The sequence below is a fragment of the Ovis canadensis genome, chromosome 14, assembly GCF_042477335.2.
Source record: "Ovis canadensis isolate MfBH-ARS-UI-01 breed Bighorn chromosome 14, ARS-UI_OviCan_v2, whole genome shotgun sequence".
Lineage (NCBI taxonomy): Eukaryota > Metazoa > Chordata > Mammalia > Artiodactyla > Bovidae > Ovis > Ovis canadensis.
Window position 1 is genome coordinate 38,314,770 of NC_091258.1, and position 26,881 is coordinate 38,341,650.

Genomic DNA, 26,881 nt, shown 5'->3' on the forward strand with positions numbered 1-26,881 from the left:
CCAGTAAAGTAGTGAGAGCACTACTCTACACCTTCATAATCTTTTAAGGGTGATTGTATTGTTCTCGAAAGGAAGCCGTGAGGATTAAATTCCACAACAGAGGGCTCATGCGCCCGCGCGGTGGCTGGTCTGTGATAAGCGCTGGGTTAGCGTTAACCATAGTTATCATGGTTATGGGAATATTAGTAAGCCTGATGTGGGTTGCTGATTTGAGGATTCCTTCTGGGATTTTGTCAGGTCAGCTCGGCTCTTCTCTCTTCCTTCTTCTTCCTGGAGAGAGAAGCCTCAGAATCCAGATGGCAGACTTTTAGGCTATTCCAGGGGCAGGTCCTGAGCAGGAAGGGGCCAATAGGCTGAAGAGAGCATCATGTGGGTGGTACATCCAGTGGAGTGGTCCCATTTCCCCCACCTTGGGCCGGCCTCACAGGGCTCTAATGCGTGATGGAAAACAGAAGAGCATTCTCTAGGAATTCCCGCAGGAGCAGGGTCACCAGGCAAGGTCTGAGAAGCTCTCAGCTGAGGCCGGGGTCCCGTCTGCCTGATGCTGTCCCCTCCTCAGATACTTGCAGGGGCTGCTGAGTCACCGGTGGTCACTTCAGGAATCCAGCCCCCTCCAGCTGGGAGAATATGGCCTCAGAAAGGAGGCAGGGTTCCCTCCCCTCCTGTCTGCTCCCCTCCCCCCACCACAGAACACAGGGTGGGCTCTTTGGGAGCTGGGAGGCCAGGTCACCCTAGGATCTGGGAAGGCAGCAGGTGGAGAAGATGAATCATGGCCCGCCCCCGTTCCCCGGAGGGAGGATGCGAGTCCCAAGGGGATTCAAGGCTTCCTGAAGTCCCACAGCATCTCCTGGCTCTCAGACCAGTGTCCCCTCCCTTCGCTGGGCCACCCGGCCTCTGCTCTGTGGTGAAGCCAAGGGGTGTGCAGGCCCACGGCCTGGAGCATTTCTCCACCAGTGGCGAGATGAAACGACTAGCGGCTGATCCCTCCCTCATTGTCGCATCACCTTGCTTAGTTTTTCTTGGGCTCTTGGCCATTCTCCCCTCACCTGGGGGGCGGGGGTGGTGTGTGTATGTCAGCTTGTTCTCTGCCCTCCTCCCCAGAGGGTCAGCTCCAGGGACGACAAGGGCATCTTACGTCCATCCTATTCAGGGCATTTTCCCTGCACTTACAGGTACTCGGTCGGTGTTGGAAAGATGGCTGAGTCTGCCCCTCCTTGTTGAATGAGTCTGTGATGTTGGGTCATGGAACGCGGAAAAGTCCAGAGCTCACCCTCTGGGGACTTTGGGAAGATCCTTGTCTCACTGTGCTGAGTGCTGGGGCACTATCTGAGGGCGGTGGCCCTGCCGATGGAGGAGGAGCAAGCGCTGGCCTGGGGGAAGGGAAAGGTGTGTCTGGGAGAGGTGAGATTCATCCAGCACTGATCCACCCTGGGATCTGGGGGAGGAGGGCATGGCAGCTGCTGACCTGGGTGGGTCATTGTCTGCAGACTCAGGGATCTGGGGTGTTCTGGGGAGAGTCACCCATCCTCCAGGTGACCTGGGCCACGTTTTTTAATCTCTTTGGCCTCAGTTTCTTCATCTAGACATGCAGGAACTTTCCATCAGGAGCTGTTCCTTTGCTTTCTTCACGTGGTCCTTAAAGGCAGCTATGAAAGGGCTTGTAAACCAAAGAGGGCTTTGCCCAGGTAGTGTGGTTTCCACCGGTGGCTTTGGCTCCCTGCCATTCAGGAAGGCTTTTCTCATCATGCAGCCATCTATTCGTTCCTCAACAATATTTTGTAATAGCATATGTCAATATGCCAAGGGTTTATTTACTGTTTTAGGTATGATTTGTTTATTCACAGACTTTAAAAACTTTTTATTTTATATTATAGTTGATTTATCGTACTGTGTTAGTTTCAGGTGTACAGCAAAGTGATTCAGTTATACATATATCCAGCCTTTTTCAGATTCTTTTCCCATATAGGTTATTACAGAATATTGAGTAGAGTTGCTTGCGCTATACAATAGGTCCTTGTTGATTATCTGTTTTATATATGGTAGTATGTATATGTTAATCCCAACCTCCTCATTTATCCATCCCCCCCCCACCCCCGACTGTCACACCTTTCTCCTTTGGTAAGTTTGTTTGCAAAGTCTATTTCTATTTTGTAAATAAGTTCATTTGTATAACCCTTTAAAATATTTTACGTATAAGTGATACATAATACTTATGTTTCTCTGACTTACTTTACTTAGTGTGATCATCTCTGGGTCCATCCGTGTTGCTGTGAATGATAGTGATAGGATAGGATCGGGCGGTAGTTCTACTCTCAGTTTTTTTTAAGGAACTTCCATACTGTTCTCTGTAGTGGCCATACCAGTTTACATTCCCACCAACAGTGTAGGAGGATTCCCTTTTCTCCACATCCTCTCCAGCATTTGTTGTTTGTAAACTTTTTGATGATGGCCTGGCTGGTATGAGGTGATACCTCACTGTAGTTTTGATTTGCATTTCTCGGGATAATTAGCAATGTTTAGCATCTTTTCATGTACTTTTTAACCATGTATACATCTTTTTTTTTTTTTTTGAGAAATGTCTGTTTAGATCTCCATTTTTTGATTGGGTTATTTGTTTTGATATTGAGCTGCATAATCTGTTTGTATATTTTAGAAATTAATCCCTTGTTGGTAGCATCATTTGCTCCCATTCTGTCTTTTTGTTTTGTTTATGGTTTCCTTTGCTATGCATAAGTTTTTAATTAGGTCCCATTTGTTTTTGTTTTTATTTTCATTACTCTAGGGGATGAATAAAAAAAAACATTACTGTGGTATGTCAAAAAGCACTCTGCCTATGTTTTCCTCTAAGAGTTTTATAGTATCAGTCTTACATTTAGGTCTTTAATTGATTTTTATTTTATTTTTGTATATGATGTAAAAGAATTATTTTACATGTAGCTGTCCAGTTTTCCTGGCCCCACTTATGGAAAAGCCTGTCTTTTCTCCGTTATAGTCTTGCCTCCTTTTGTCATGGATTAGTTGGCTGCATGGGTTTATTATTGGGCTTTCTGTCCTATTCCATTGATCTCTAAGTCTGTCTCTGTGCCATACTGTTTTGATTACTGCAGCTTTACAGTATATTCTGAAGCCAGGGAGCCTAATTCCTCCAGCTCAGTTTTTCTTTCTCAAGATTGCTTTCAATTATCAGAGTCTTGTGTTTCCACACAAATTTTAAGATTTTTTTTCTTCTAGGTCTGCAAAAAATGCCATTGGTAATTTGATAGGGATTGCATTGAATCTCTATATTACCTTGGGTGCTATAGTCATTTCGACAGTATTGATTCTTCCAGTCCAAGAACACAGTATATCTTTCCATCTATTTGTGTTATCTTCAGTTTCTTTCATCAGTATTTTATAGTTTTCAGAGTTCAGGTCTTTTGCTTCCTTAGGTTTATTCTTAGGTGTTTTCTTCTTTTTGATGCAGTGGTAAATAAGATTGCTTCCTTAATTTCTCTTTCTGATCTTTTGCTTTTGGTGTATAGAAATGCAACAGATTTGTATTATTTTTTTATCGTGTGACTTTACTAAATTCACTGATGGGCTCTACTAGTTTTCTGGTAGCATCTTTAGGTATTTTGCAGTCAGACATGACTTAGCAACTGAAAAACAGCAACAAAGGCATAGTATCATGTCACGTGCAAACAGTGACAGTTTTACTTTGCTCCTAATTTGGATTCCTTTTTTTATTTCTCTGATTGCCATGGCTAGGACTTCCGAAACTATGTTGAATAAAAGTGGTGGAAGTGGACATCCTTGTCTTATTCTTGATCTTTCAAGGTTTTACTTTTGAGTATGATGTTAACTGTGGCTTTGTCATATATGGCCTCTATTAAGCTGAGGTATAGTCCCTCTTTGTTCAGTTTCTGGAGAGTTTTTATCATAAATGAATGTTGGAATTTATCAAAAGTGTTTTCTGCATTTTTGAGGTGGTCATATAGTTTTTATTCTTCAGTTTGTTAATGTGGTGTATCGCACTGATTGATTTGCAGATATTGAAAAATCCCTGCATCCTTGGGGGAAATCCCACTTGGTGATGGTGTGTGATCCTTTTAATGTATTGTTGGATTCAGTTTGCTAGTATTTGTTGAAGATTTTTGCATCTTTGTTTCTCAGTGATACTGGTCTATAATAGTGTGTGTGTGAGAGAGAGATATCTTTGTCTGGTTTTAGTATCATGGTGATTGTGGCTTTATAGATGGATTTAGTAATGTTCCTTCCTCTGCAATTTAACTATATATACACACACATACATACACATATGTGTGTGTGTATGTATGTGTGTATGTATGTGTGTGTATATATATATTTATTTGTCTGTGCCAGGTCTTTGATCTTTGCTGTGTGATGAAGGATCTTCAGATATTTAGTTGTATCCTGTAAACTCTCAGTTGCAGCATGTGTTAATAGGATCTAGTTCCCTGACCAGGGATTGAACATAGCCACTTGCATTAGGAACATGGAGTCTTAGCCACTGGACCACCAGGAAAGTCCCTCCTCTGTGATTTTTTGAAATCGTTTCAGAAGGATGGGTGTTAACTCTTCTCTAAATGTTTCATGAAACTCACCTGTGAAACCATCTGGTCCTGCACTTTTGTTTGTTGGGAGTTTTGTTTCAATTTCAATGCTTGTGATGGGCCTTTCATATTTTCTATTTCTTCCTGTTCAGTTTTGGGAGACTGTACCCTTCTAAGAATCCATCTGTTTCTTCTAGGTTGTCTATATTATTGGCATATAGTTACTCATATAGTAGTCTCTTATGACCCTTTGTATTTCCGTGATGTCCGTTGCCACTTCTCCTTTTTCATTTCTGATTTTACTGATTTTATTGAGCACTCTTGCTTTTTTTTTTCTTGATGAGTCTGGCTAAAGGATTATCAATTTTCTCTTTTCAAAGAGAAACTAAAAGAAACTTTTAGTTTCATTGGTCTTTTCATTGGTTTTGTTTATCTCTATTTCATTTATCTGTGCTCTGATCTTTATGATATCGTTCCTTCAGCTAAACTTTGGGTTTTGTTTGTTCTTCTTTTTCTAGCTGCTTTGGGTGTAAGTTTAGTTGTTTATTTGGCAGTGTTCTTGTTTCCTGAGGTGAGATTGTGTTGCTGTAAGCTTCCCTCTTACAGCTGCTTTGGCTGTGTCCCGTATGTTTTGGATCATCGTGTTTTGTTTTCATTGTATCTAGGTATTTTTTTTTTTCTTCTGTGATTTCCTCAGTGACCCATTGGTCATTTAGTACCGTATTGGTTAGCTTCCACATGTTTATGTTCGTTACAGTTTTTTTCTTATGGTTCATTTCTAATCTCATAGTGTTATGGTTGGAAGATGCTTGATATGATTTCAATTTTCTTAAATTTATCAAAGCTTGCTTTATGGCCCAGCATATGATCTATCCTGGAGAATGTTCTGTGTGCACTTGAGAAGAATGTGTGTTCTGCTACTTTTGGATGGAATACTCTATAAATATGAATTAAGTTCATCTGGTCTAATATGTCATTTAAAGTCTGTGTTTGTTTATCAGTTTTCTGTCTGGATGAGCTGTTCATTGATGCAAGTGCATGTGAAAGTCCCCCACAGTTACTGTTGATTTCTCCTTTTATGGCTATTAGTATTTGCCTTATAAGTTAAAATACTCCTGTGCTGGGTGTATATACATTTACAGTTGTTGCATCTTCTTGGATTGATCCCTTGATCATTATGTAGTATTTTTGTTTGTTTCTTATAACAATATTTTAAAATCAATTTTGTCTGACACGAGTATTACTATTACTATTCCAGCTTTGATTTCTGCTTGCATAGAATACCTTTTCTATCCCCTCACTTTCAGTCTGTTTGTGTACCTAGATCTGAAGTAGGTCTCTTGTAGCCAGCATATGTATGGGTCTTTTTTTATATCCATTCAGCCAGTCTGTGTCTTTTGGTTGGAGCATCTAATCCATTTGCATTTAAGGTAATTACCAATACGTACGTTCTTGTTGCCATTTTGGTAATTGCTTTGGGGTTGTTTTCGTAGGTCTGTTTTCTTCCCTTCCTCTTTTGTTCTTTTGTGATTTGATGACTATCTTTAGCGTTGTGTTTGGATTCCTTTTCCATTTTCCTGTGTACATCTATTGTAGATTTTTGGTTTACAGTTCCCATGAGGCTTTGATATAGCGGTTTGATATATAAACAAGATTGTATTAAGTTGCTGGTCTCTTAACTTCAGTGTGTTTCCAAATATCCTGCACTTGTACTTTCCTCACAGTTGCTGGTTTTGATATCATATTTGCATATGGATGATTGCCTGCCTTCACTGTATGTTTACCTTTACCAGTGAGCTTTCCTGTTTGTGATTTTCTTGCTTCTAGTTGTGGGCTTTACTTTTCGCCCTAGAGAAGTTCCTTTAGCATTTGTTGCAAAGCTGGTCTGATGGTGCTGAATTCTCTTAGCTTTTGTTTGTCTATAAAGCTTTTGATTTCTCTATTGAATCTGGATAAAAGCCTTGCTGGGTAGAGTATTCTTGGTTGTAGCTTTTTCCCTTTCATTACTTTAAATATATCATGTCATTCCCTTCTGGCCAGCAGAGTTTCTGCTGAAAACTCAGCTGATAACCTATGGGCATTCTCTTTTGTTATTTGTTGCTTTTTCCTTTTTGATTGTAATATTTGCTCTTTGTCTTTAATTTTTGTCAGTCTGATTAATATGTGTCTCAGTGTGTTGCTCCGTGGGTATATCTGTGTGGGACTCTCTGTGCTTCCTGGACTTGGTGACTGTCTCCTTTCCCATGTTAAAGAAGTTTTCAGCTATTATCTCTTCAAATGTTTTGTCAGACCCCTTCTCTCTCTCTCCTTCTAAGACCCTTATCATGTGAATATCGATGCATTTCATGTTGTCCCAGAGTCCTCTTTTTTTTTTTCATTCTTTTTTCTTTATTCTTTTCCATGGCAGTGATTTCCACCATTCTGTCTTTGAGCTCACTCATTTATTCTTCTGCCTCATCTATTCTGCTATTGAGTCCTTCCACTGTATTTTTTCTTTTGGTTATGTTATTATTTATCTCTGACTGTTTGAATTTTCTTTGTTAAACATTTCTTATATCTTCTTGATCTGTGCACTCCATTCTTTTCTCAAGATCTTGGATTATCTTTATTATCACTACTCTGAATTCTTTCAGGTCAATTGCCTGTCTCCACTTTACTTAGTTGTTCTTCTGGGGTTCCGTTTTGTCCCTTCATCTGAAACATATTCCTCTGCTGTTTCATTTTATCTAACTTGCTGTGTCTGCAGTCTCACAGGCTGCAGGGTCATGGTTCCTCTTGCTTCTGGTGTCTCTCCCCATCTCGTTGTGGCTTCTTCTTTGTCTTTGGAAGTAGAAGATCTTTTCTTAGTAGATTCCACTTCTTTTTTGTCAATGGTTGTTCAGCAGTTAGTTGTGATTTTGATGTTTTCATGAGAGCAGGTAAGCTCAGATCCTTCTATTTGCCATCTTGTCTGGGCAGACCTCTCAGCAAATATTTTCTGAACCAGCTCCTCTGTGCCAGGGACTGTGTCAAAGCTGAGGCACAACTACAGAGCTCCAAATAGAGTTGAGGGGACAGAGTAAGGCAAGCAAATGACAAAGAGATAGGAAAACTCTAGGTGGTCAAAAATGCCATAGAAAAAATAAAGCCAGGTGAGTAATTGAGCTGTGATGGGGTAGGGGGAGACATGGGTCAAGGAGACTTCGGAGAAGGAGGTGGTGACCTTCAAGCTGAGATGTTAATGGACGGCATGACATTCATGGCTGGTTCTCAGCCTGCCTGGTTCCCAGCAGGTGCTCCGTGGGTGTTTTTGAATGAATGAAGGCGGGAGGGGTGCCCTGGCAGAGAGAGCAGCACCTGCAGAGGCCCTGAGGTGGGAACTTGTCCAGGGTATTCCAAGAGCCTGTTCCCTCCAGCACTCCCATCTCTGTCTCCTTCGGTGGCTCTCGTGTCCCCTCAGGAGCTTGGGGCATCTGGCCTGCCCGCTGAACCCTGACTGTCCCCTTCCCCATGACATGGGAGACCACATGCTTGGCTCCCACCAGATGGTGCTGTCCAACTGCTCCCTCCTTCGGGGTCCCAACAATCTTTCCAAGTCAAAGTCCCATCCCCATGGGCTCCCCGAGGGATGTGCTGGGCTGGACAAGAGCACAGTGGGCCCTGCCTCACTTCACACTCTGCTTTGCCCCTGCCTAGCTGAGTGACCTTGGGTGGAGTATTAGTTTCCCAGGACCCCTGTAATGAAGCACTTCAAACTGGGTGGCTTCAAACAACAGAAATGTATTCGCTCACAGTTCTGGAGGCTGGAAGTCCAAATTCAAGGTGTTGGCGGGGCTGTGCTCCCTCTGTGGGTTCTAGGGGAGGGTGCCTCCTTGCCTCTTCCAGCTCCTGGTAGCTGCAGGCATCCCTTGCTTTGCGGCAGTGTCACTCCAGTCTCTGCCCCCTTCCCATGACTGCCTTCCCTCTGTGTCTCACACGTTATCCTCCCCTACAGACATCAGTCATGTGGGAATCAGGGCCCATCATGCTCCAGGATGTCCTCATCTTAACTCCACATCTGCAACTTCCCTGTTTCCAAATAAGGTCGAATTCTAAGGTGCCAGGGGTGAAGGTTTAACCTCTTCCAGGGGACACGGTTCAACCTCTGATAGGTGGGTTATATGACCTCTCTGTGCCTCTCAGCTGTCTGATCTGTGAAATGGAATGGTAGTAATAGGGCTCATCTGCCAGGCTTGCAGGGCAGCCTAAATGGAATGGTGGAAACCTCAGGACAGGGCCAGGCACTCAGTCAATGCTATTATTTCCATCTCCTTCGCGAAGACTTCCTGAGAGCTGGGACCAGGAGCTGGGGAGCAGATGGCCATGTCCGTGCCCAGAAGGACTTGCTGAGGCAGACTGGGAGCTGGGTGACCTGGGATACAGAGGCTTGGAGAGGCCCCTCCACACTGTCTGGATGGGAAGGGGCAGCTGGGCGCCTCTTCAGTGTGGTAGGATGAAAGCCCTTAACAAAAAGTGAGGAGTCCCATCTGCAGAGAGCTAGGGTGCCCAGCCACGGTAGGAGCCCACAAGGCCATTCAGATGTTTGAGTGAGCCCAGACGACCTTTTAGACCCAATCAGCCTGGAGATTCTGGGCGGGAGCTTGGGCTAGAAGCCTGGTGCAGCCCAGCAAAGACAGAGGCGTGTATGTAGACTCCCCAAAGCTGGGAGGAGTCTGCAAACTGACAGGCAGGGAAACTGAGGCAGAGAGTGAAAGCGACTTGTGGGGAGTCACATCTAGAGGTGGGAGCCCTTGTCTCCTAGTCTCCCCATGGAGGGCCCCTGGGTGGGTGTGGGCACCAGAGGTTAGAGCCCCAGTCCCTGAGGCTGCCCCACTTGCAGCTCCTGGTAGCTAGAGGCAGCTGCCCTTCGAATGAAGTTAGGTTGGAATGACTTTGGCTGGTGGTCATTGTCACCATGCCCTCCACCCTCCATTAGCTTGTTCCCCACTCTGAGTCTGGCCAGAGCCCCCCCTCCCAGGTCCCTGATGTACTTTCTGCATCCCAGAGTCCAACTACGCCCATCCCCTAGAGTGCTTGCTTGTAGGCCAGAGGCGAGGGTATGGCCAGCCCCACTTTGCAGATAAAGGAGCTGAGACATGGGGTGGGGGCAAAAATGGGCAGAACCTGGTGCCTGATTCCTTGGGTGTCAGGGTAGAGGCTGCCGCTCAGCCTTCTGGGCCAACCCCTAGGGTGGTAGGCTGGGAGACCCCGGGACCGAGCCCTTCCGAACAAGGCTCAGTGGAACCAGGGTCCCTGGGATCCTAGAGGAGGCCCCCTCCCCCAAGTCTAGAGCTTATGGATTTGGTGGGGGCTGCAGGGAGTAATCTCTCTCTGGGTGTGGTCTGGCCAAAGCTGGGGGCCTCAGGGGACAGAAGGGGGCATCAGGGCTGACCCCCGCAGCAGCCTCCTCCCCACACTGTCTGTATCTATATTTATCCCTACAATAGTCTGACTGCCTGTCGGGAGCACAGCATTTTCAGGGCACAGCAGCCTTAGTTAAAGTGGAGAAGTGATTTGTGTCAAAATGCTGGTCCCCTCCACCTTGACAAGAGCACTGGGCTGTTCTCTGGGGGCTGCATGCCTGCTGGCGGGGGCCAGTGCAGCAGTGGGTGTGCAGGGAGGGCCCCAGGGGGCATGAGCAGCTGGGGGCTGGACCCCCACACACATATACTTCAGAGAACCAGGGCTGTGGGACATGGGGATGGTGGGGCTGTGGCTGGAAGGTCCACTCTAAAAACTCTAAAGCCTTTCAAGCTCAGAGATTCAGTGAAGTCCTAATTTCTGGAATCCCAGGGTTCTGGATTCTTTGCATCCTAGTCGTGGGCCTCTGCAATTCCAAGATGCCATGGGTCGTCTCCCCTTCACCCTAACTCTTCTGTACTTTCACCAAGGGTTTGTCGAGCTCGCATTCTATGCTTCTCTGCGCTCGGAACAACAGAGAAGAAAATAGACCTGGATTTCCTAAGTCAGTGGTTGCAATATGGTAACAATTTAAGTGCATCCCTGTCTGGGGCCAGGGGCTCAGGGGGCGATTTGTAGAGCAGTCCCCAAGTTGTGTTTTTTTTTTAAACATTTTGTTGAAGTATAATACACAATATAGAGCAGACTTCCCAGGTGTACAACTCAATGACTGTTCACAAACCGAAAACATCTGTGTTAGCACTCCCTGGACTGAGACACAAACATGACTGTCCCGAAGCCCCCCGGTAGCCCCTCCCAGTCACACCCTCCCCCACTATCTTGCAACCCCTACTCCCAACAACATAGATTTGTTTTGTCTGTGTTTAACTTCACTGATGTAATGGACATGAACTTGGGCAAATTCCCAGAGATGGTGGGGGGTAGGGGGGCCTGGCATGCTGCAGTCCATGGGGTCGTGAAGAGTTGGACAGGACTGGGCGACGGAACGACAGCAACAGAATGAGATGGTACAGGATGACATGCTCCTCTGTGTCTGGCTTCCTCCACTCAGTGTGTTGGTGTCCCTGTGCTTCCTTGGGCTCAGGGCAGTTCAGTCCACTGTGTGTGCATTCACTGTTTATTTATCCCCTTTCCTGATGATAGGCACATAGGGGACCCCTGGCCTGGGGCTATCTCTGGAAGCTCTCAGGTGTGTCTTTTGGGGAACATACTGCATGTTTCTGCTGGGCATTGCTGGGATTGTCATAACGGATACATTTATTTAGCTTTGTAAACGCTGCCAGACGTTTCTCTGAAGTAGTTGTCCCAGTCCTCACTCCCGTTGGTAGCACATGAGAGTTCTAGTTGCTCCACATCCTTGCCGACACTTGGTATTGCCAGCTTTTAAAACATATTTTTTTATTTACTCCTTTTGGCCACACCGCATGGCATGCGGGATCTTAGTTCCCCGACCAGGGATCAAACCCACACTCCCTGCAGTGGAAGCACGGAGACTTAACCACTGGACCAACTTTTAAGATTTTATCCTGGGGGTGGGAGCATAGCAACATTGATTTTGTTTGGTTTTGCTCAGCTGAGTTTGAAGAAGGAGAGAGCTAACTCAAGAAGAGGGAAGGGCATTCCAGGCAGATGGAACAACATGTGCAAAATTACGGAGGTGTGAAAAAGTATTGTTGGGACCCTGTGAACAGCATAGCTAGAACCAGAAATATGTTGAGGCAGTGTGAGGGGGGGGGCTGTCAAGGTGAAGACTCAGAAAGGCCTATGACTTGTCCAGAGTCATATTAGCAGAGGCTCTGGAATGCACATCCTTCCAAGCCTCAGTTTGCTCATCTGGAGAGTGGGAGTGGTGAGAGCTCCTTGCTCAAGGATGTTGTGAAGCGATAGAAGTTAAAGTCTGTAGCACACTGGGCCCAGCGCCTCAGGCAGGTGTTATTATTACTCTTGTTTTACCTCCTGTCTCTGTCTGCCCAGCCACACCACCACCTGTCTTCCCTGCCAGCTGACAGGATAGGAGTGGGCTCTCCTAGCTCCCATGATTAGGAAGGGCTGGCTGAGAACTCCAGCCTCAGCACCTTGTTTTTCTGCCCCAGGCAGGTCTCCTAGGACCTGAAGGTTGCTCTGATGGTTAATCTTATGTGTCAACTTGGCTAGGCTATGGTGACCAGTTGTTCAGTTAAACACCTATCTGATGTTGCTTTTGTAGGTATTTTTCAGATGTGATTAGCATTTAAATCGGTAGACTTATGTTAATCCTCCATTACTGGGTGGGCTACATTCAATCAATCAGAGGCCTTAAAAGAAAGGACTAAGGTTTCTCCCAGAAGAAGGAATTTGGCCCCAAGACTGCAACAGAGAAACCTTGCTTAGTTCCCAGATTTGGGACTCAAGAATACAAGATCAACTGTAACCCGAATTTCCAGCTTTGCATCTCACCCTGCAGATGTCAGACTTGTCAGCCCCCACAAATGCATGCGCTGATTCCTTAAAAGAAATCTCTCTTTATGCAGATATCCTCCTAGTGGTTCTGTTTTCTCGGGAGAACTCTAACACAGTTGCCATTTTTCTTCCTGGATCTTCTCCTCTGGGAAATGGGGTGAAGGAGGCAACTTAGATCTGGATGCATTCAAGGCACATTCCCACCCTGAAAGCTCAGTAAACACAGCCATCAGGGCCAGTGGGGACCAGGCATGTGGCTGGCCAACCAAGGGTTCCGGCTGCCAGGGTGTCACCACCTGAAACCAGAGGCTACAGACTCAGAGGTCTGTCGAGACACAGCAGGAACTCAGTGAGCTGGCAGGGCTTTTATGGGGACCAAGTATGATGACTGCCTCATTATGCCAAGAGTAGGCTAAACCACAGCCATCCCTGGGTGTGGTCAGCCACTGGGGGCCATGGAGCAGGTTGGTGTTCAAAGTATGGTCTCAGATGGGCCACCTCAGTAGCACCCAGGAGCTTGTTGGAAATGCAGACTCTTAGCTCCCTCCCCAGACCTGTGGGCACTGGCACCTGCATTTTAACAAGATGCCCCACCTACCCACCCCTCTGGGATCTGTGTGTCCTGAACCCACTGCTAGTGTCACCAGGAACGTGAAAGTGTCAGTTGCTCAGTCATGTCTGACTCTTTGAGACCCCATGACCTGGAGCCTGCCAGGCTCCTCTGTCCATGGAATTCTCCAGGCAAGAATACTGGAGTGGGTTGCCATTCCCTTCTCCAGGGGATCTTCCCAACCCAGGGATCAAACCCAGGTCTCTTGCATTGCAGGCAGAATCTTTACCGTCTGAGCCACCAGGGAAGCCCTGCCACCAGGAGGGCTTGTTAAAACACAAATGCCACTCTGGGGACTCTGACTAAGCGGGTCTGTTTGGGGCCCAGGAACCTGCAGGAGGGAGGGAGGAGGCCCCACTGGGAACCATAGTTGGAGCGATGACCGTAGAGGCCACTCTGGGAACCTCTGCTGTCAATGACCAGACCCCAGTGAGCACGGTCTGCTGCCTGAATGAAGGCTCAGATGCCCTCAGGATCCTGGGGGCCATGGCCCAGGAGTGTAGACCTTGAAGTGTGTGGGGTCTGAGTCTATTATTCCCTCCCTGACCCTGCATTCACCATCCTGGTCTCCCTTGGCATCTCTGAGCTGTGTCTTCCAGCTGAGAAGGGGAGCCTAGGACCATATACTCAACCAGTTTTAACTGCTAGTCCCCTTTATATGCACTGTAAACCTCACACTTCTGTCCCCCTGACCCCAGCCATCTGGAATCACTGCTAATAGCAGGAGCTGCAGAGTGTCATTCTAAGTGCTTCACCTCACTTAATCCTCGATATCAATACCTGATGAAAGTGCTTTTATTGTTCCTTTTTTTTTTTACGGTTTCTGTATTTTATTTATTTAATTTTGGCTGCACTGGATCTTCATTGCTGGATGCAGACATTCTCTAGCTGTGGTGAGAAGGGGCTGCTTTTCATTGCAGTGCACGGGCTTCTCGTTGCAGTGCCTTCTCCTGTTGCAGGGCAGGAGCTCTAGGCACGAAGGCTCAATAGCTGTGGCCCATGGCACTTAGTTGCTCTGAGGCATGTGGAATCTTAACAGGGATGGAACCCCTGGCCCCTGCATTGGTAGGAAGATTCTTAACCTCTGGACCACCAGGGAAGTCCCTGTTCCTGCTTTTTATAGAGAGGAAACAAAGACCAGAGAGGTTAAGTAAATTGCCTGAGACCAAACAGCAGGTAAATGAAAGCCCCAAGGATTCAAACCCCGACAGTCTGAGTCCAGAGTCTGTGCTCTCAGCTTTGGCACAGTACTGTCCAGAGGACCTCCCTCCTATCCTTGTAACTTCCACGACAAGAGTCTGTAGAGCATCACTTCGTGCGGTTAGCACTGAAAAGAGGATTTCATTTTTTAGGTGTCAGGTTGAGCAGGCTTGTTCAGAGGGCACACGAGGCCCCCAGTTCTGACAGGCCACCTGCTGTTGCACTTGCCCCCTGCTCACCACCAGATGAGACTCTGCAGTGGAGGCTGCTGCCTCCCTGTGCAGCACCTCCCGTCTCCCTCTTCGCCATCTGGGTCTCTGTCTCCACCCCCCGCCGCTGGCTCCCCTGCCCCCTGCCATCCCTCTCCCCGCGCCTGCCCCTTGAGCCTGCCCCTCTCAGTGTCTCCTGTCACTGTCCATCTCTGAATTGGGGTTTCTGCAGGCCACCTTGGCGTCTCTTCCCCACAGTGGGTGGGGTGCATAACCCAGCTGCTGGGTCCTGAGCCACTGGGGTCAGCAGTGAGGGAGAAGGATGGAGTTGGGTGGCCACAGCTCTTAGCCTCAGCACCATCCTTCCCTGGCACCACTGCCCCTTCTTGAGCCTCAGTTTGTACCTCTGTGAAGTGCGACTGTGAACCCCTCTAGTGCTGGCCTCTTGGAGCAGTGATGGGGATCCCAGGATTCAGAAAGGGCTTTGCGGTCTCTTGAGTGATGTGTGCGGTGGGGCAGTGGTTGTGATTCCTCTGGGGCTGGCGGGGGAGGGGGCAGTCCCTCCCTCATTCATCTGGCACGAATTTATCCCACACCTGCCCACAGTGTAAGTGCTCTTCTAGGTGCTGGGAAAACCGTGGTGATCCTTCCCTTGTGGAATGTACACTCTAGAGGGACAGGCAGCGCACAAGGCAGATGGACAGATAGTAAAATGCTTGTGTATCACATTGATCTGTGGGGAAAATGGTGTGGGGCTGAGAGTCCATTTGCTTGGGTGACCAGGGAAGGCCTCTGGGGGGGTGACATTAAGCTGACAACTAAGATCTGTCGTGTGAAGAAAGGCATCTCTGGCAGGGGGAAGAGCAAGTGCAAAGGCCCTGAGGCAGGAGCGAGGTTGGCACATTTGCAGAGCGGGAGGAGACCAGTGCGGCTGGGGCACAGGGAGCGAGGGCGAGCGTGGTGTGGGGGGAGGGTCGGGAGAGGATTTGGGTTGTGTGACCAGGAAGCGCAGGCCCTGGGAGATTTTCAGGGAGAGCTGTGGTAGCATCTGATTTGCATGTTTTTTCCTCTTAATTAACGTATTTATTTTTGGCTGTCCTGGATCTTCGCTCCATCTCTAGCTGCAGAGAGTGGAGTTGCAGAGCTCAGGCTTCCCACTGTGGTGGCTTCCCTTGTTGCGGAGCACAAGCTCTAGGCAAGCGGGCTCCGGTAGCTGCAGCTCCCGGGCTCTAGGTTACAGGCTCAGTAGTTGTGGCGCACGGGCTTAGTTGCTCCGTGGTGTGTGGGATCTTCCTGGATTAGGGATCTAACCTAAATGTGTTTCTTGTATTGGCAGGCAGATTCTTTACCACTGAGCCACCAGGGAAGCCCCTGCCCCCAAAGTGCATGTTTCAAGACTCCCTCTGGCTCTGGTGTGGAAAAGAGAGCCTGGGGTTGCTCAGGGAGGCCTGGCGTTGGCCAGGGGAGTGGAAGCGGGAGATGGGGATGACGCTGGGCACATCTGGGAGGCAGGGCTGACCGCAGTAGTAGGACAGGGGGCGAAGGAAAGAGAGGCCAAGGATAGGTTCCTAGGTTTCTGGCTGAAACTGGAATGTTCTAGACGTGTGGCTCAGCACCAGGGTCCCTAAATTCTGTTTTTTCTGCTTTAAGAGTAAGATGCCTTAGAAGCCTGGGGCCAGTGGACCCTGTGGGAGCTTAGGCCTGAGTCTTATCCATTGTTGTAGTCCAAGGTGCTCAAGGGATGTTGACTGAATGCATGAAAGGGAATTCCCAAGCCCTGCCTGCTCTCGGCCCAGCTTTCTGTAAAAAGGAATACTATCCCTTCTGTATCCCTGCCTTTCGATTCCTTCCCTGGGGCCCTGGTCACCCCAGAAGGCTTATGTCCATCTGGGCCAGGAGTCAGGACCATCCGCAAGCGGGCCCTGGCTCCCCAGACCCCCTCTCCAGCCCGAAGCCTCCAATTACCTGCGGGGCGCGGGGCGCATGGGCGCTGCATCAGGGAGCTTTCTGCCCTGCCCAGATGCGCATGGCAGGCCCAGCCCTCCCTTAATGACACCTTGCCTGCCGGCCCTCTTGCTGGAGTAGGAGGGGAGGGGGCCCAGCCCAGCCTAGGCTGTGGTTTCTTTTTCCATTGCGTCAGGCCTCAGGGTCCGGCCCGCCTGCCCGCTGCCGGCTGGCACAGAGGGATCCACTCTGACCCCCCGCCTGCCCCCACTCCAGACACCATGTGTTCCCCGTTTCGGGCATCTAGAAGCTTCCAGCCAGAGGGTGAGTTGGGGATGGGGGACCTGCCCCTAACTGGGGGAGGAGTGCCCCTTCCCCACCCACCCATCGCTCCAGCTCTCTGGGGCCTGTGAGCTGATCCAGGTGGGGTGGCAGTGGGCTTTGAGGAGCCCCACCCAGTCCGACCCTCCCGTGGGACCTGGCCCTCCTGGCCACACCCTCAGCCAGGACAGAGCCAGTGAGGGGAAGGAGGACAGTGCAGGAACCGCGTGGTGATGGTGGCTCAGATCCGGGGGAGAGCGGGAAGAAGTGGCCCCTGAGTGATCACTTGAGTGCTTGCCTTCACACTTGTTAGTCTGGGGGCCTAAGTATTTGTGTGTATCTGTGTGTACATGCACCAGGGAGTGTGTGAACCTGGCCCCCCAGAAAGAAAACAGAGGTTTCTGACTTGGCAGTGGGGCGGATGGTGGCCCAAGTGGCATCTCAGCTGTTAGGAAGGGCGCCTGTGAGGTGGAGAGGAGGTGAGTGGGCTGGAATCCACTCCATCAGTGATGATGGGAGAGGCAGGGGTGTGGACAGGGTAACCCCAGAGGCACTAGTGACCTTGGGCGCTCTGGGGCTCTCTTAGCCTCAGGCTCTCTTTGGCTTGGCTGACACCCCAGATAGCCCCCACCTAGGTTCTAGATTCCCACCATGCCCAGCAGTCCCCCTGACCTGGCCAGAACGCCATACGTTGGCCTGGGAGTCCGGAGACTTGGCTCACGCCCTGCCTCTGCTGGTTCCTGACTATGTGACCTTGGACAGGTGACTTCTGCTTCTGAGCCTCAGTTTCCTTATCTGCAAAATGGGAGTGGCTGTCATGCTTCCCCTCCCCATCCTCCATGGGTAGGTGTAAGCATAAACAGGTGTTCTCTCAGCCCCCTGGCAAGATGTCCTGTTTTTTAAAAAAAATACTTATTTGGGTGCACCGGGTCTTAGTTGCAGGACACGGGATCTTTAATTGGGGCATGCAGGATTTAGCTCCCTGACCAGGAATCGAATCCGGGCCCCCTGCGTTAGGAGCGCAGTCTTAGCCACTGGATCACCAGGGAAGTCCATGATGTCTATGCAGGACATCACTATTCCCCGTTCTCCTCGCTGAGTCGAGGATTTGCTCGCCCCTCCCCCACGGGGTACGGCCACCCAGCTGCACACAATGAGCGGGAGTATGACGCTCCAGCCCCTCCGATGGAAACTAATTTTTACACGACATGAATAAATCCTGCAGGCAAATTGCAGTGCTGTCCTGATGCTCTGGGCTCGTGTGATTATAATGAGGTTCTAGGGACAGACGGTGGGAGGGAGGGGGCTGAGCACTGGCTTTGTCTCTGCCCAGATCCCTTGCCTGCCAGGCACGCCCCGGGCGCTGCGTCTGGAGCCCCACACTCGCCCAGGCCTCCTGAGACCTGGGCCCAGAGAGAGGCTGGTGCTCAGGGAGTGGGCTGGGCCCCGGGTTGCCACTGTGACTCCATCCTTCTGCTTGGATGACAGCCACTTTCTCGCTGGCCTCCCTGCTGCCTCTCCTCTGCCTAACAACCCATTCTCCCCACAGGGGCTGGAGTGAGCTTTTAAAAACACAAATCAGATCATGTCACCTCTCTGCTTAAAACACTCCAAGGCTTCCATCACTCTCAGAACAAAGCCCCGGCTCCCCCTGGGAGCCTCCAGCCCACAACACCTGGCTGCCCTCCAGGCTGGAACAGGAGCTCAGAGAGGGCTGAGGCTGGGCCATCTTCTTAACTGCTGGGCCCAGCCCTGGCACAGTTCTTGGGACGTAGCAGACGCTTGGTAAACACTCTGGAGTGAATGAGCGAGCCTCGGTGTCACAAGGCGCCACGGTGTCAGTTGCTCAGGAGAAGCCCAGGTTTTCCTGGCAACATGAATGGGATGCCTGTGTCCACCGTGATGTGTCACTGCTCTGACAGGAGCAACTTGGACCTGCGTGTATCCCACGGGTAAAGCCAGACCAAAGCAGAGAGAACAACTTCAGGGACAAACTAAACACTCACCTACAGAGACTCCTTTCTCTTGCTTTTCCTGCATTCTTTCTCCAGGCTTTGCCCCATCCCCACTCCACTCCCCTCCCCAACCACACACACACACACCCTTCTCTCTCCGCATCTTGAGGGCCCGGTCGTGCCTCCCCAGGGTGTGGAGGGCCACAGCAGATGTCTGTCCCCTTTCTGACCCTCGGCATTGTCCCCCTAGACTGTGAGGCGTTGCTGCCGCCGCCGCCGCCAGCCCCCATGGCCTACATACCCGGTGGAGGTGCCCCGGCCTCGGGGGCGGCCCCCGTCGGCTCCCAGTACTGCGTGTGCAAGGTGGAGCTGTCGGTCAGTGGCCAGAACCTGCTGGACCGGGATGTCACCTCCAAGTCCGACCCCTTCTGTGTCCTCTTCACAGAGACGGATGGCAGGTGGATGGAGGTGAGGCCCGTTGGTGTGCAGATGCCCTGGGTGACGGGCAACGTCGCTGGGGAGCGCTCCCCCTGCCTCCCTGGGGTCAGGCCCTTGGAAGTACTTGGAGTGGGAGCTGGGGATTACCTGGAAAATTGTTATTCTGAAATGTTTATAATATTAGTTAAAATATTTATATTTGTGTTTATTATAATTCATTGGTGATGGACAGGGAAGCCTGGCATGCTACAGTCCATGGGGTTGCAGAGTTGGACACGGCTGAGCAACTGAACTGAATAATTTGTAGATTTAGGTTTACATAATTTTATATTTAGTGTTTATTATATTTTAAGTTACTGTTGTTGTTTAGTCACTCAATGGTGTCCGACTCTTTGCGACTCCATGGACTGTAGCCCGCCAGGCTCCTCTGTCCATGGGGTTTCCCAGGCAAGAATATTGGAATGGGTTGTCATTTTCTTCTCCAGGAGATCCTTCCAACCCAAGGATCGAACTCGTGTCTCCTGCATTGTTAGGTGGGTTCTTTACCACTGAGCCACCAGGGAAGCCCTTCAGTTACTATAATACTATAATAGTTACTATAATGGTTAAAAGAGAGTTTTGCAAAATGCTTGCTTCCATTTTTAAAATAACTTTCCCCGCTTATTCCTCAATGAGCACAGTCAGTGAGGAGCAAAGAGAGAAACAGGGAACTCTGTTAGGCTTTGGTCCCAGAGCTGAGCCAAGACCCAGCTCTGTTACTCCCTGCTGTGTGGTTTTGGGCAAGTGGCTATCCCTCTCTAAGCCTGTCTCCTCATCTGTGAAATTCTCTTTTTTATGCCTACCTTCCAAGAGCCTCAGAGCTGAGGATGCTGATGGTACCACAGCCAAGGATTTCTGAGCTAGAAGACTTTGGCCTGTGGACTGGGGAAAGATGTAGCTTAAGGAAGGATACTGGGAAATCCAAACCATTAACACTTTCAAGGTTTAAAAATGGCTTTGTTTCCTATTCCAAAAGGGATCTGTATGCATTGTAGTAAACTGAGACAATCCAGAAAATCAAAGTGGTTGGGAACTCACCTGTCAGGGAGAACCAGCTGTGAATGGTTTGGTATCCAGCCTTCCAAATAATTTTACATGCATGTAAACTTTCCAATTTTGGTTGGTTCCATATTTATGTCTCTTAATTTTCATAGTTATTTAACGAGGCCTCAGTGGGTGTTCCCCAGAACATACAGTGGTTTACAAAGAGTTTCCATAGATGTTGGCTCCTTCTTAGGATGCCAAGGAAATGGGCTTGTTGACCCATTTTACAGAGGGGAAAATGGGGCCCACAGTGGGGAGGGGCTGACCTGTCTCACCCAGCACACTGGTGATGCAGCCAAAAGTGAGAGGTGGGATGTGGGGTCAGCCAAGGACTGCTGGGAGAAGCCTGAGTCCTATCTGCCAGATTTCCGGAACTCCCGCCCCACCCCTCAGGGGGTGATGTCTACCCCCTCCTCCCCCAGGCACCCACCTCCATTCACTCCTCCACCCTCCTCTACAATCTCTCTCCCTCCCAGGCCAGCCACCCTGGCCAAAAATAGCCCGGGGCCAAGACCTCTTCCATCCCTGCTGCTCTCTGGCCCTTGGAAATGGAATGAGTGGGAGGAAAAATCAACACAGCCCAGGCCCCAAAATAGACGGTCACCCACTCCATGGTTTGGGGCCTCAGTGCAGAGAAGCCAGGAGGGCGGGGTTCCTGTCCCAGCCCCACCAGTGGCCCCCAGTGTACGGCCCTGTCCTTCCCCAGGCCTCAGTTTCCACTCTAAATGGGGGGGTGGGAGCCGCTCAGTTCCCAGTTTTGACATCCCAGGGTTCCGTGAAGGTACAAACATCTGCCTCCATGGGAGACAGGGAACCCCGACCTCACCTCCCCCTAAGTACCCCTCCTCCTTCTGTTTCTTCTCTCGGCTTCATGTAAAACATGGTTTGAAGAAAGGGTTCTCCACAAATAAAAAGGAAGCAAAGTCACAGACACTCAAATCCTTTCATTTTACAGAAGTGGAAACTGAGGTTCCAATGGGAAATGAGATTCCCTCTGTCACTTAACCTTGGCAGGGACAGGGTCTGAACTCTTATCCTAGAACCTGGGCATGGAGCCAGGGCCAGTGTGTTAGAAGCGTGAAGGCTGGAGTCAGGACTGGGTTCAGATCCTGGCCATGCCCTCTAGCTGTTCAGCCTTGGGTAGGTCACTTAACCTCTCTGTGCTTCAGTGTTCTATGTGATCTGGGAGTAATGATTGCTTCAGCCATGCGGATAACTGCCCTGAGTGTCTGGCATGGAGATGGGTGTTCCATGAATAAACACCATGATTTCCTGTAGCCCAGGAAGAGGTTAACAGGGCTTTCTTAGTGGCTCAGTGGTCAAGAAGCTACCGGCTAATGCAGATTTGATCCCTGGGCTCAGAAGATCCCCTGGCAAAGGAAATGGCAAAACTCCTGTATTCTTGCCTGGGAAATCCCATGGACAGAGGAGCCTGGCAGGCTACAATCTGTGGGGTCACGAATGACACCACTTAATGACTAAATGCCAAAGAAGTGGTGAACTGGCTACCCGACTCTGACTCCTGTTCCCTGCTCCTTTGCCAGTATGACAGGACAGAAACTGCAATCAACAACCTCAACCCCGCTTTCTCCAAGAAGTTCGTGCTTGACTACCACTTTGAGGAGGTGCAGAAGCTCAAGTTTGCCCTGTTTGACCAGGACAAGTCAAGCATGCAGCTGGAGGAGCATGATTTCCTGGGCCAGTTCTCCTGCAGCCTGGGCACGGTGAGCCGGGCGCCCCCCCAGGAGGATGGGGTCAGTGGGGTCGCCTGGCTCCCAGGATGGAGCACCTCCTAGGGAGTCTCCTGCTGCTGCATTCCCTGGTCCCACTTTCCCCACCTGCCTCTGGAGGTGGCAACGCAAATGCAGACAGCCTTGGGGGCCCGCAGGTACCAAAAGGGGGAAGGAGCCAGGTGGGCTTGGGGCTGGGCTGAAGCGCTCTCATCCCAAGACACTGAGCATAGTGGCAAAGAGGGGTGTGGGCCCCTGTGGCCAGAGCTTCTGAGTGATAGAAGCAGGCAGGTGTGGTCTTGACTTCCTGGGGTAGGAGCATTTGACCAGCCACGGAAGACACCCTTGGTCGTCCCACTTCCGCAGCTGGCTCACTGTGCAACTCTGGGCAACTTCCTTTCCTTCTTTGGGCTACACTTCCCCCTCCGGCTCACTCTCTGGTGTGCTTGGAAATTACAGGGCTAAGACTTCCTGATACAGGTTCCAATCAGTGTTAACAGTTCTGGGCTCTAGGGCAAGCCCCACGGCCTTTTGAGCCTCCTGTTTTACTTGGGAACAGTGATGACTGCTCTGCTCAGCTATTGGGATAGTAGGTGAATAAAATGGGAATGGCTCCAAGAGGTTCTTGTGGAGACTGAAACACCCTGGGCCTTCCAGGAAATGATGTTCAATGAAAAAAGCAAGGGCCCGGCAGTGGCCTAAGAAGTGAGGTTGTGTCTGGCAGGGTCCCCACCATGTGTCTACACCCTTAAAGGGAGCAGAGAGCTAAAGGACCAGTGGGCGGAGCAGGAACCGACAGGGGTGGGGAAACCTGCACAGGGCCTGACCCCAGCGGAAGCCCGCTGCCCCTGGTCTGGAGGGAGGGGCAGTGCAGGAAGTGGTATTGCCAGAGGCCAGGGGAGAGCTGTCGCCACCATGGAGAGGCCCCAGGACTGCAACTGAGGCCGATGATGAGCAGCAAAGCTTCGTCCTAGCCTTTCTCCCCTCCTGCTAGACCCCCACTGGGGGGAGGAGTGAACCCCCACAATTTAGAAGACAGGGGAGCCAGGTGAGGTAGTCCACAGTGGCACAGAGAAGGCTGAGCGTGGAACTGGCGGGGACAAAAAGCTAGCACAGAGACAGTAAGAACGTGCTCGCATCAGCACAAAGAAGTACGAGCATTTCCCCCGAGAAACAGAGAACCATGGTGGCACACGGAGGGGGTGAGACTGGGGGGTACAGAGGCAGGTGGGAGGGGGACTTCACAGTGTGATCCACTTGTCCTCCCCATATTGCACTGATCCTTGAATCCTGTGTTAACGTCTTCATTATTCAAACCATTGAAAACACAGGAAGGAGTCAGGATTTGATCCTCTCCATCAGGGATCACACCCAGAGGGAGGTGGGGGTCTCTGGATAACTCTGGGGGAGGTGGTTACTGGCCAGCCTCCAGAATGTGAGCCTTCCAGGAGCCTTTTCCTGGGGGCTTGCAGGTCCCCAGGGATCTGACTGCCTGAATTCCAACCCAGCTGTGAGACCTCGGACAAGTGTCTCAACCTCTCTGGGCCTCAGTCGCCTCAGCTGCCCAGTGGAGCTAGCAGTGGTGGCGATCTGTCTCCCACGGAGGGGATCCCACAGGGGGAGGTTTTAACCTGCTCCTCGCATGGCGTGTTGTGCTGCGAGCAGTGCCTGTTGAGTGTTTTTCAAGCACCTTTCCCTCCTCTCTCCCTCCAGATTGTCTCCAGCAAGAAGATCACTCGGCCTCTGCTGCTGATGAATGACAAGCCTGCGGGGAAGGGCTTGATAACGGTACCAGCCCCCGTCCCGCTCTCTAAAGGCACCCTCCGCCACCGCCTTCCCCACCTCCAACCCGCGCTGCCCATTGCCCTCCCCCATCAATGGGCCGCTTCACTGGCAGATAATAACCAGCTTTGTTTGGAGTAAAAAGGCCCAACTTACAACTTAGCAACAGGTCTCTTAGCAACGGGCTCCTGGCTCCATATATGATGCGTCGGAGCTGCCAAGCTGGGGGGTGAGGAGGACTGCCAGGGGTCCCCACGGCGTCTTCCCGGGCTGGGGCGCTCCTACCCCTCCCTGCATCCCCTCCTAGCCCCTGCTGTCCTCCCTTGGGGGTTTTTCAGGAGGTTTCAGGAGCTCCTTGCCCCTCTTAGCTTGGCTCATGGCTGCAATGCGCAATGATTCCTCTGATACGCAAAGATTCAGTGATGCGCAATGATCCCTACGCTGCAGAGTGATTCTTGCGATGCGCAGGCCCTTTGAGCGGATGAGCTCTTTGGTCCTCAGACTCTGGGAAAGCAGAGTCTGCTTCTACAGATGAGGGAACAGAAGCCCGGACAAAAAGTGCCCTGGGGCGGTTCAGCCAGTGAGCTTCTCTCCTGGCTTGTCCCCCTTCAGAGCCTGTGACGCCAGGGAAACTGGCCGTGCTGGGAGGAGGAGGAGGGCTGTACCTGTGTTTCTTCACTCATGCAGCATTAGTTGCCTGCTCTGGAACATTTCTGGCTCCCCACTGCCTGTGGAGCCGTGCGTTCCGGGCTGGGAGGGACCCAGCAATCTCAGCTGTTTTTTTACCCCATTCATGGCCATGGGCCCTGAGTTCAGGCATACTGAATTCTAAGCACAAAGTGAAAGTGTTGGTGGCTTACTCATGTCCGACTCTTTGCAACCCCATGAATTGTAGAGCCCGCTAGGCTCCTCTGTCCATGGGATTCCTGGAGTGGGTAGCCGTTTCTTTCCCCAGGGAATCTTCCCTGCCCCTCTCCCTCCCAACTGGGGATCGAATCTGGGTCTCCCAGACTGCAGGCAGATTCTTTACGGTGTGAGCCACCAGGGAGCACTTACCCCGGGCTCTTATCCATTGTTCTGCCACCTTGAGTGTCCCCTCCCAGCCTCCTCCCACCTCTTGGGGTGCAAAACCTCCCCATTTAAGTGCTTCCACTGGTCAGCTGTCCTCCACATGGAAGCCAGCCCAGAAGGACCAGCATTTCCAGCAGCTCCCCTCCAGACCTCGGTACCCACCTCTTTTGAAATAGGGGTAATGATAGGGCCTACCCTACAGGGTTGTTGAGCAAGGTCTCAGCTAGAGGGGAGGCAGGAGAGAGGGGCCTCTAGCCTGGCCTCTGTCCCTGGTTCTCAGAGTCAAATAGCTCATTCAGCAGGTAGGGCTATCCTAGAGATGTGGGAGGAGAGGGAGTCCTAGCCGAGAGAGCAGTGAGGGGATGAGGAAGCCTGGCAGGCTGTTCCCCTACCCAGAACCTCTCCCCAAGGCTCTAGACCATCCCTGTGTCTGATCCCCGCTTTGTCTCCCCCACCATCTCATTCCTATCTTGAGCCACATTGGGATTACTTTCTGATTCTCAGATCCAGATGAGTTATTTAGCCCCATTTTCCCGAAGATGGAAACTGAGATTTTAGGAAGACAAGAGGCTTATGCCAAGTCACATGGTACTGCTTTTCCTCTCCCCGCCCCGCCCCACCCCGGAGAATTGACTGCTGGGGCATCCCATGTCCACCCTGCCTGAAAAGAGGTCGGAGGAAGGAGTCTTAGAAACAGGCCTCAACCCCCAACTTTCCTCTGGCCTTGCAGATTGCTGCTCAGGAGCTGTCAGATAACCGGGTCATCACACTGAGCCTGGCGGGCAGGAAGCTGGACAAGAAGGTGAGACAGGCAGGGGAGGGGGTTCTCCATCAAGAGGCACCAACCCTCCCCAGCTCTGGGGTTGTATGGCCTGGGACTTCCGGCCACCACCTTTCTTGCCCCTCCAGGGACAAGTCCATCACACACGGCCCTGCAGGCCATTCCAAATTAAGACTGCTTCACCATTGAGGTAGTGAGGTTTTTTTATCACTTAGAGGTATTCAAGATGTGGCTGGAAGCCTACTCATTGGGGGTCCCCATCTCTGTAAATGCTTGGATCCCACCTAATGCATCCATAGCCCCCTGATTCCCTGACCTCACCCCTTCCACATTCCCTGCCTTCATTTTGTTTTAGTCAGATCAGCCTCTTCACTGTCTGGGATTAAACCAGGCACCCTCCTGCCTCAGGACCCTTGCACTTGCTGTCCCTTCTGCCTGGGATGCTTTTCCCCCTGAATTTTTTCATGACTGGCCCCTCCCTCACTTTCATCAGGCCTCTGCTTATAATGTCACCTTCTAATTAAGCCTTCCCTAAAGGACCGTGCAGTGGTCCCTAACCTTCTGCCCCCCTCCTCCTTTACTTGTCTCCTTATCACTAATTCCTGCCTAGTGTATATTATTGTTATTTGTGTGTGTGTGTGGTTGCGCTGGCACTGTGTTGCTGCTTTCTCTAATGGCGCTGAGCCGGGGCTGCTCTCTAGCTGTGGTGCTGGGCTTTTCTTGTTGAGGAGCACGGGCTCTAGGTGTGTTGGCTTCAGTAGTTGCGGTGTGCAGCCTTAAGTTGCTCCATGGAATCTTTCCCAATCAGGGATCAAATTTGTGTCCCCTGCCTTGGCAGGCGGATTCTTATCCATTGGACCACCAGGGAAGTCCCAATGTATATTATTTACTCATTTGTTTTACATCTCCCCCCTCTTGAATGTCGCCTGTTATAGTGTCCACATTTTCTTAAATGGAGTTTTAAAGAACTCTTCTGCTAGGATAATTTGCTTTAATTTTTTTCAGAACCCCACTAAAATAAATTAAAATCCCATTTTGCTGGTTACCTCCCCCTGCCCTGAACATTCTCTCTCTGACATCCTGCCCTACCTGAGATGCTGGAATTGTAACTTCTACAGACTCCAGGCCTCTGGCTCTCTGAGCACAAGCTCTGGTCACCCCAGGATGGGGCGATTTCTCCTGGGGATGCTGCTTGGTTCCAGGAGGTTGCTACTGCCCGGGTCTCTGCTGAGCCCTGCAGAGGCTGAGGGGGTGGGGCCAGCAGCTCCCGCTCCCGATGCTGGGGGGTGGGGTGGGGTGGGGAGACAGCTGGGCCACGCCCCCACC

General features: G+C 50.6%; 1 protein-coding gene across 2 annotated transcripts in view; it reads left to right on the plus strand.

Moving 5' to 3' along the window:
• The window catches only part of CPNE2 (copine 2), a 52,584-nt gene that overhangs the window by 1,919 nt on the left and 23,784 nt on the right, over positions 1 to 26,881 (plus strand). For both annotated transcript variants that reach the window (XM_069549905.1, XM_069549906.1), the window contains exons 2-5: positions 18,921 to 19,138; positions 21,736 to 21,915; positions 23,635 to 23,709; positions 25,505 to 25,576. In XM_069549905.1, the coding sequence (XP_069406006.1) occupies positions 18,959 to 19,138; positions 21,736 to 21,915; positions 23,635 to 23,709; positions 25,505 to 25,576 (507 nt within the window). In that variant the 5' untranslated portion in view covers positions 18,921 to 18,958. The remainder of the gene's footprint in view (positions 1 to 18,920; positions 19,139 to 21,735; positions 21,916 to 23,634; positions 23,710 to 25,504; positions 25,577 to 26,881) is intronic.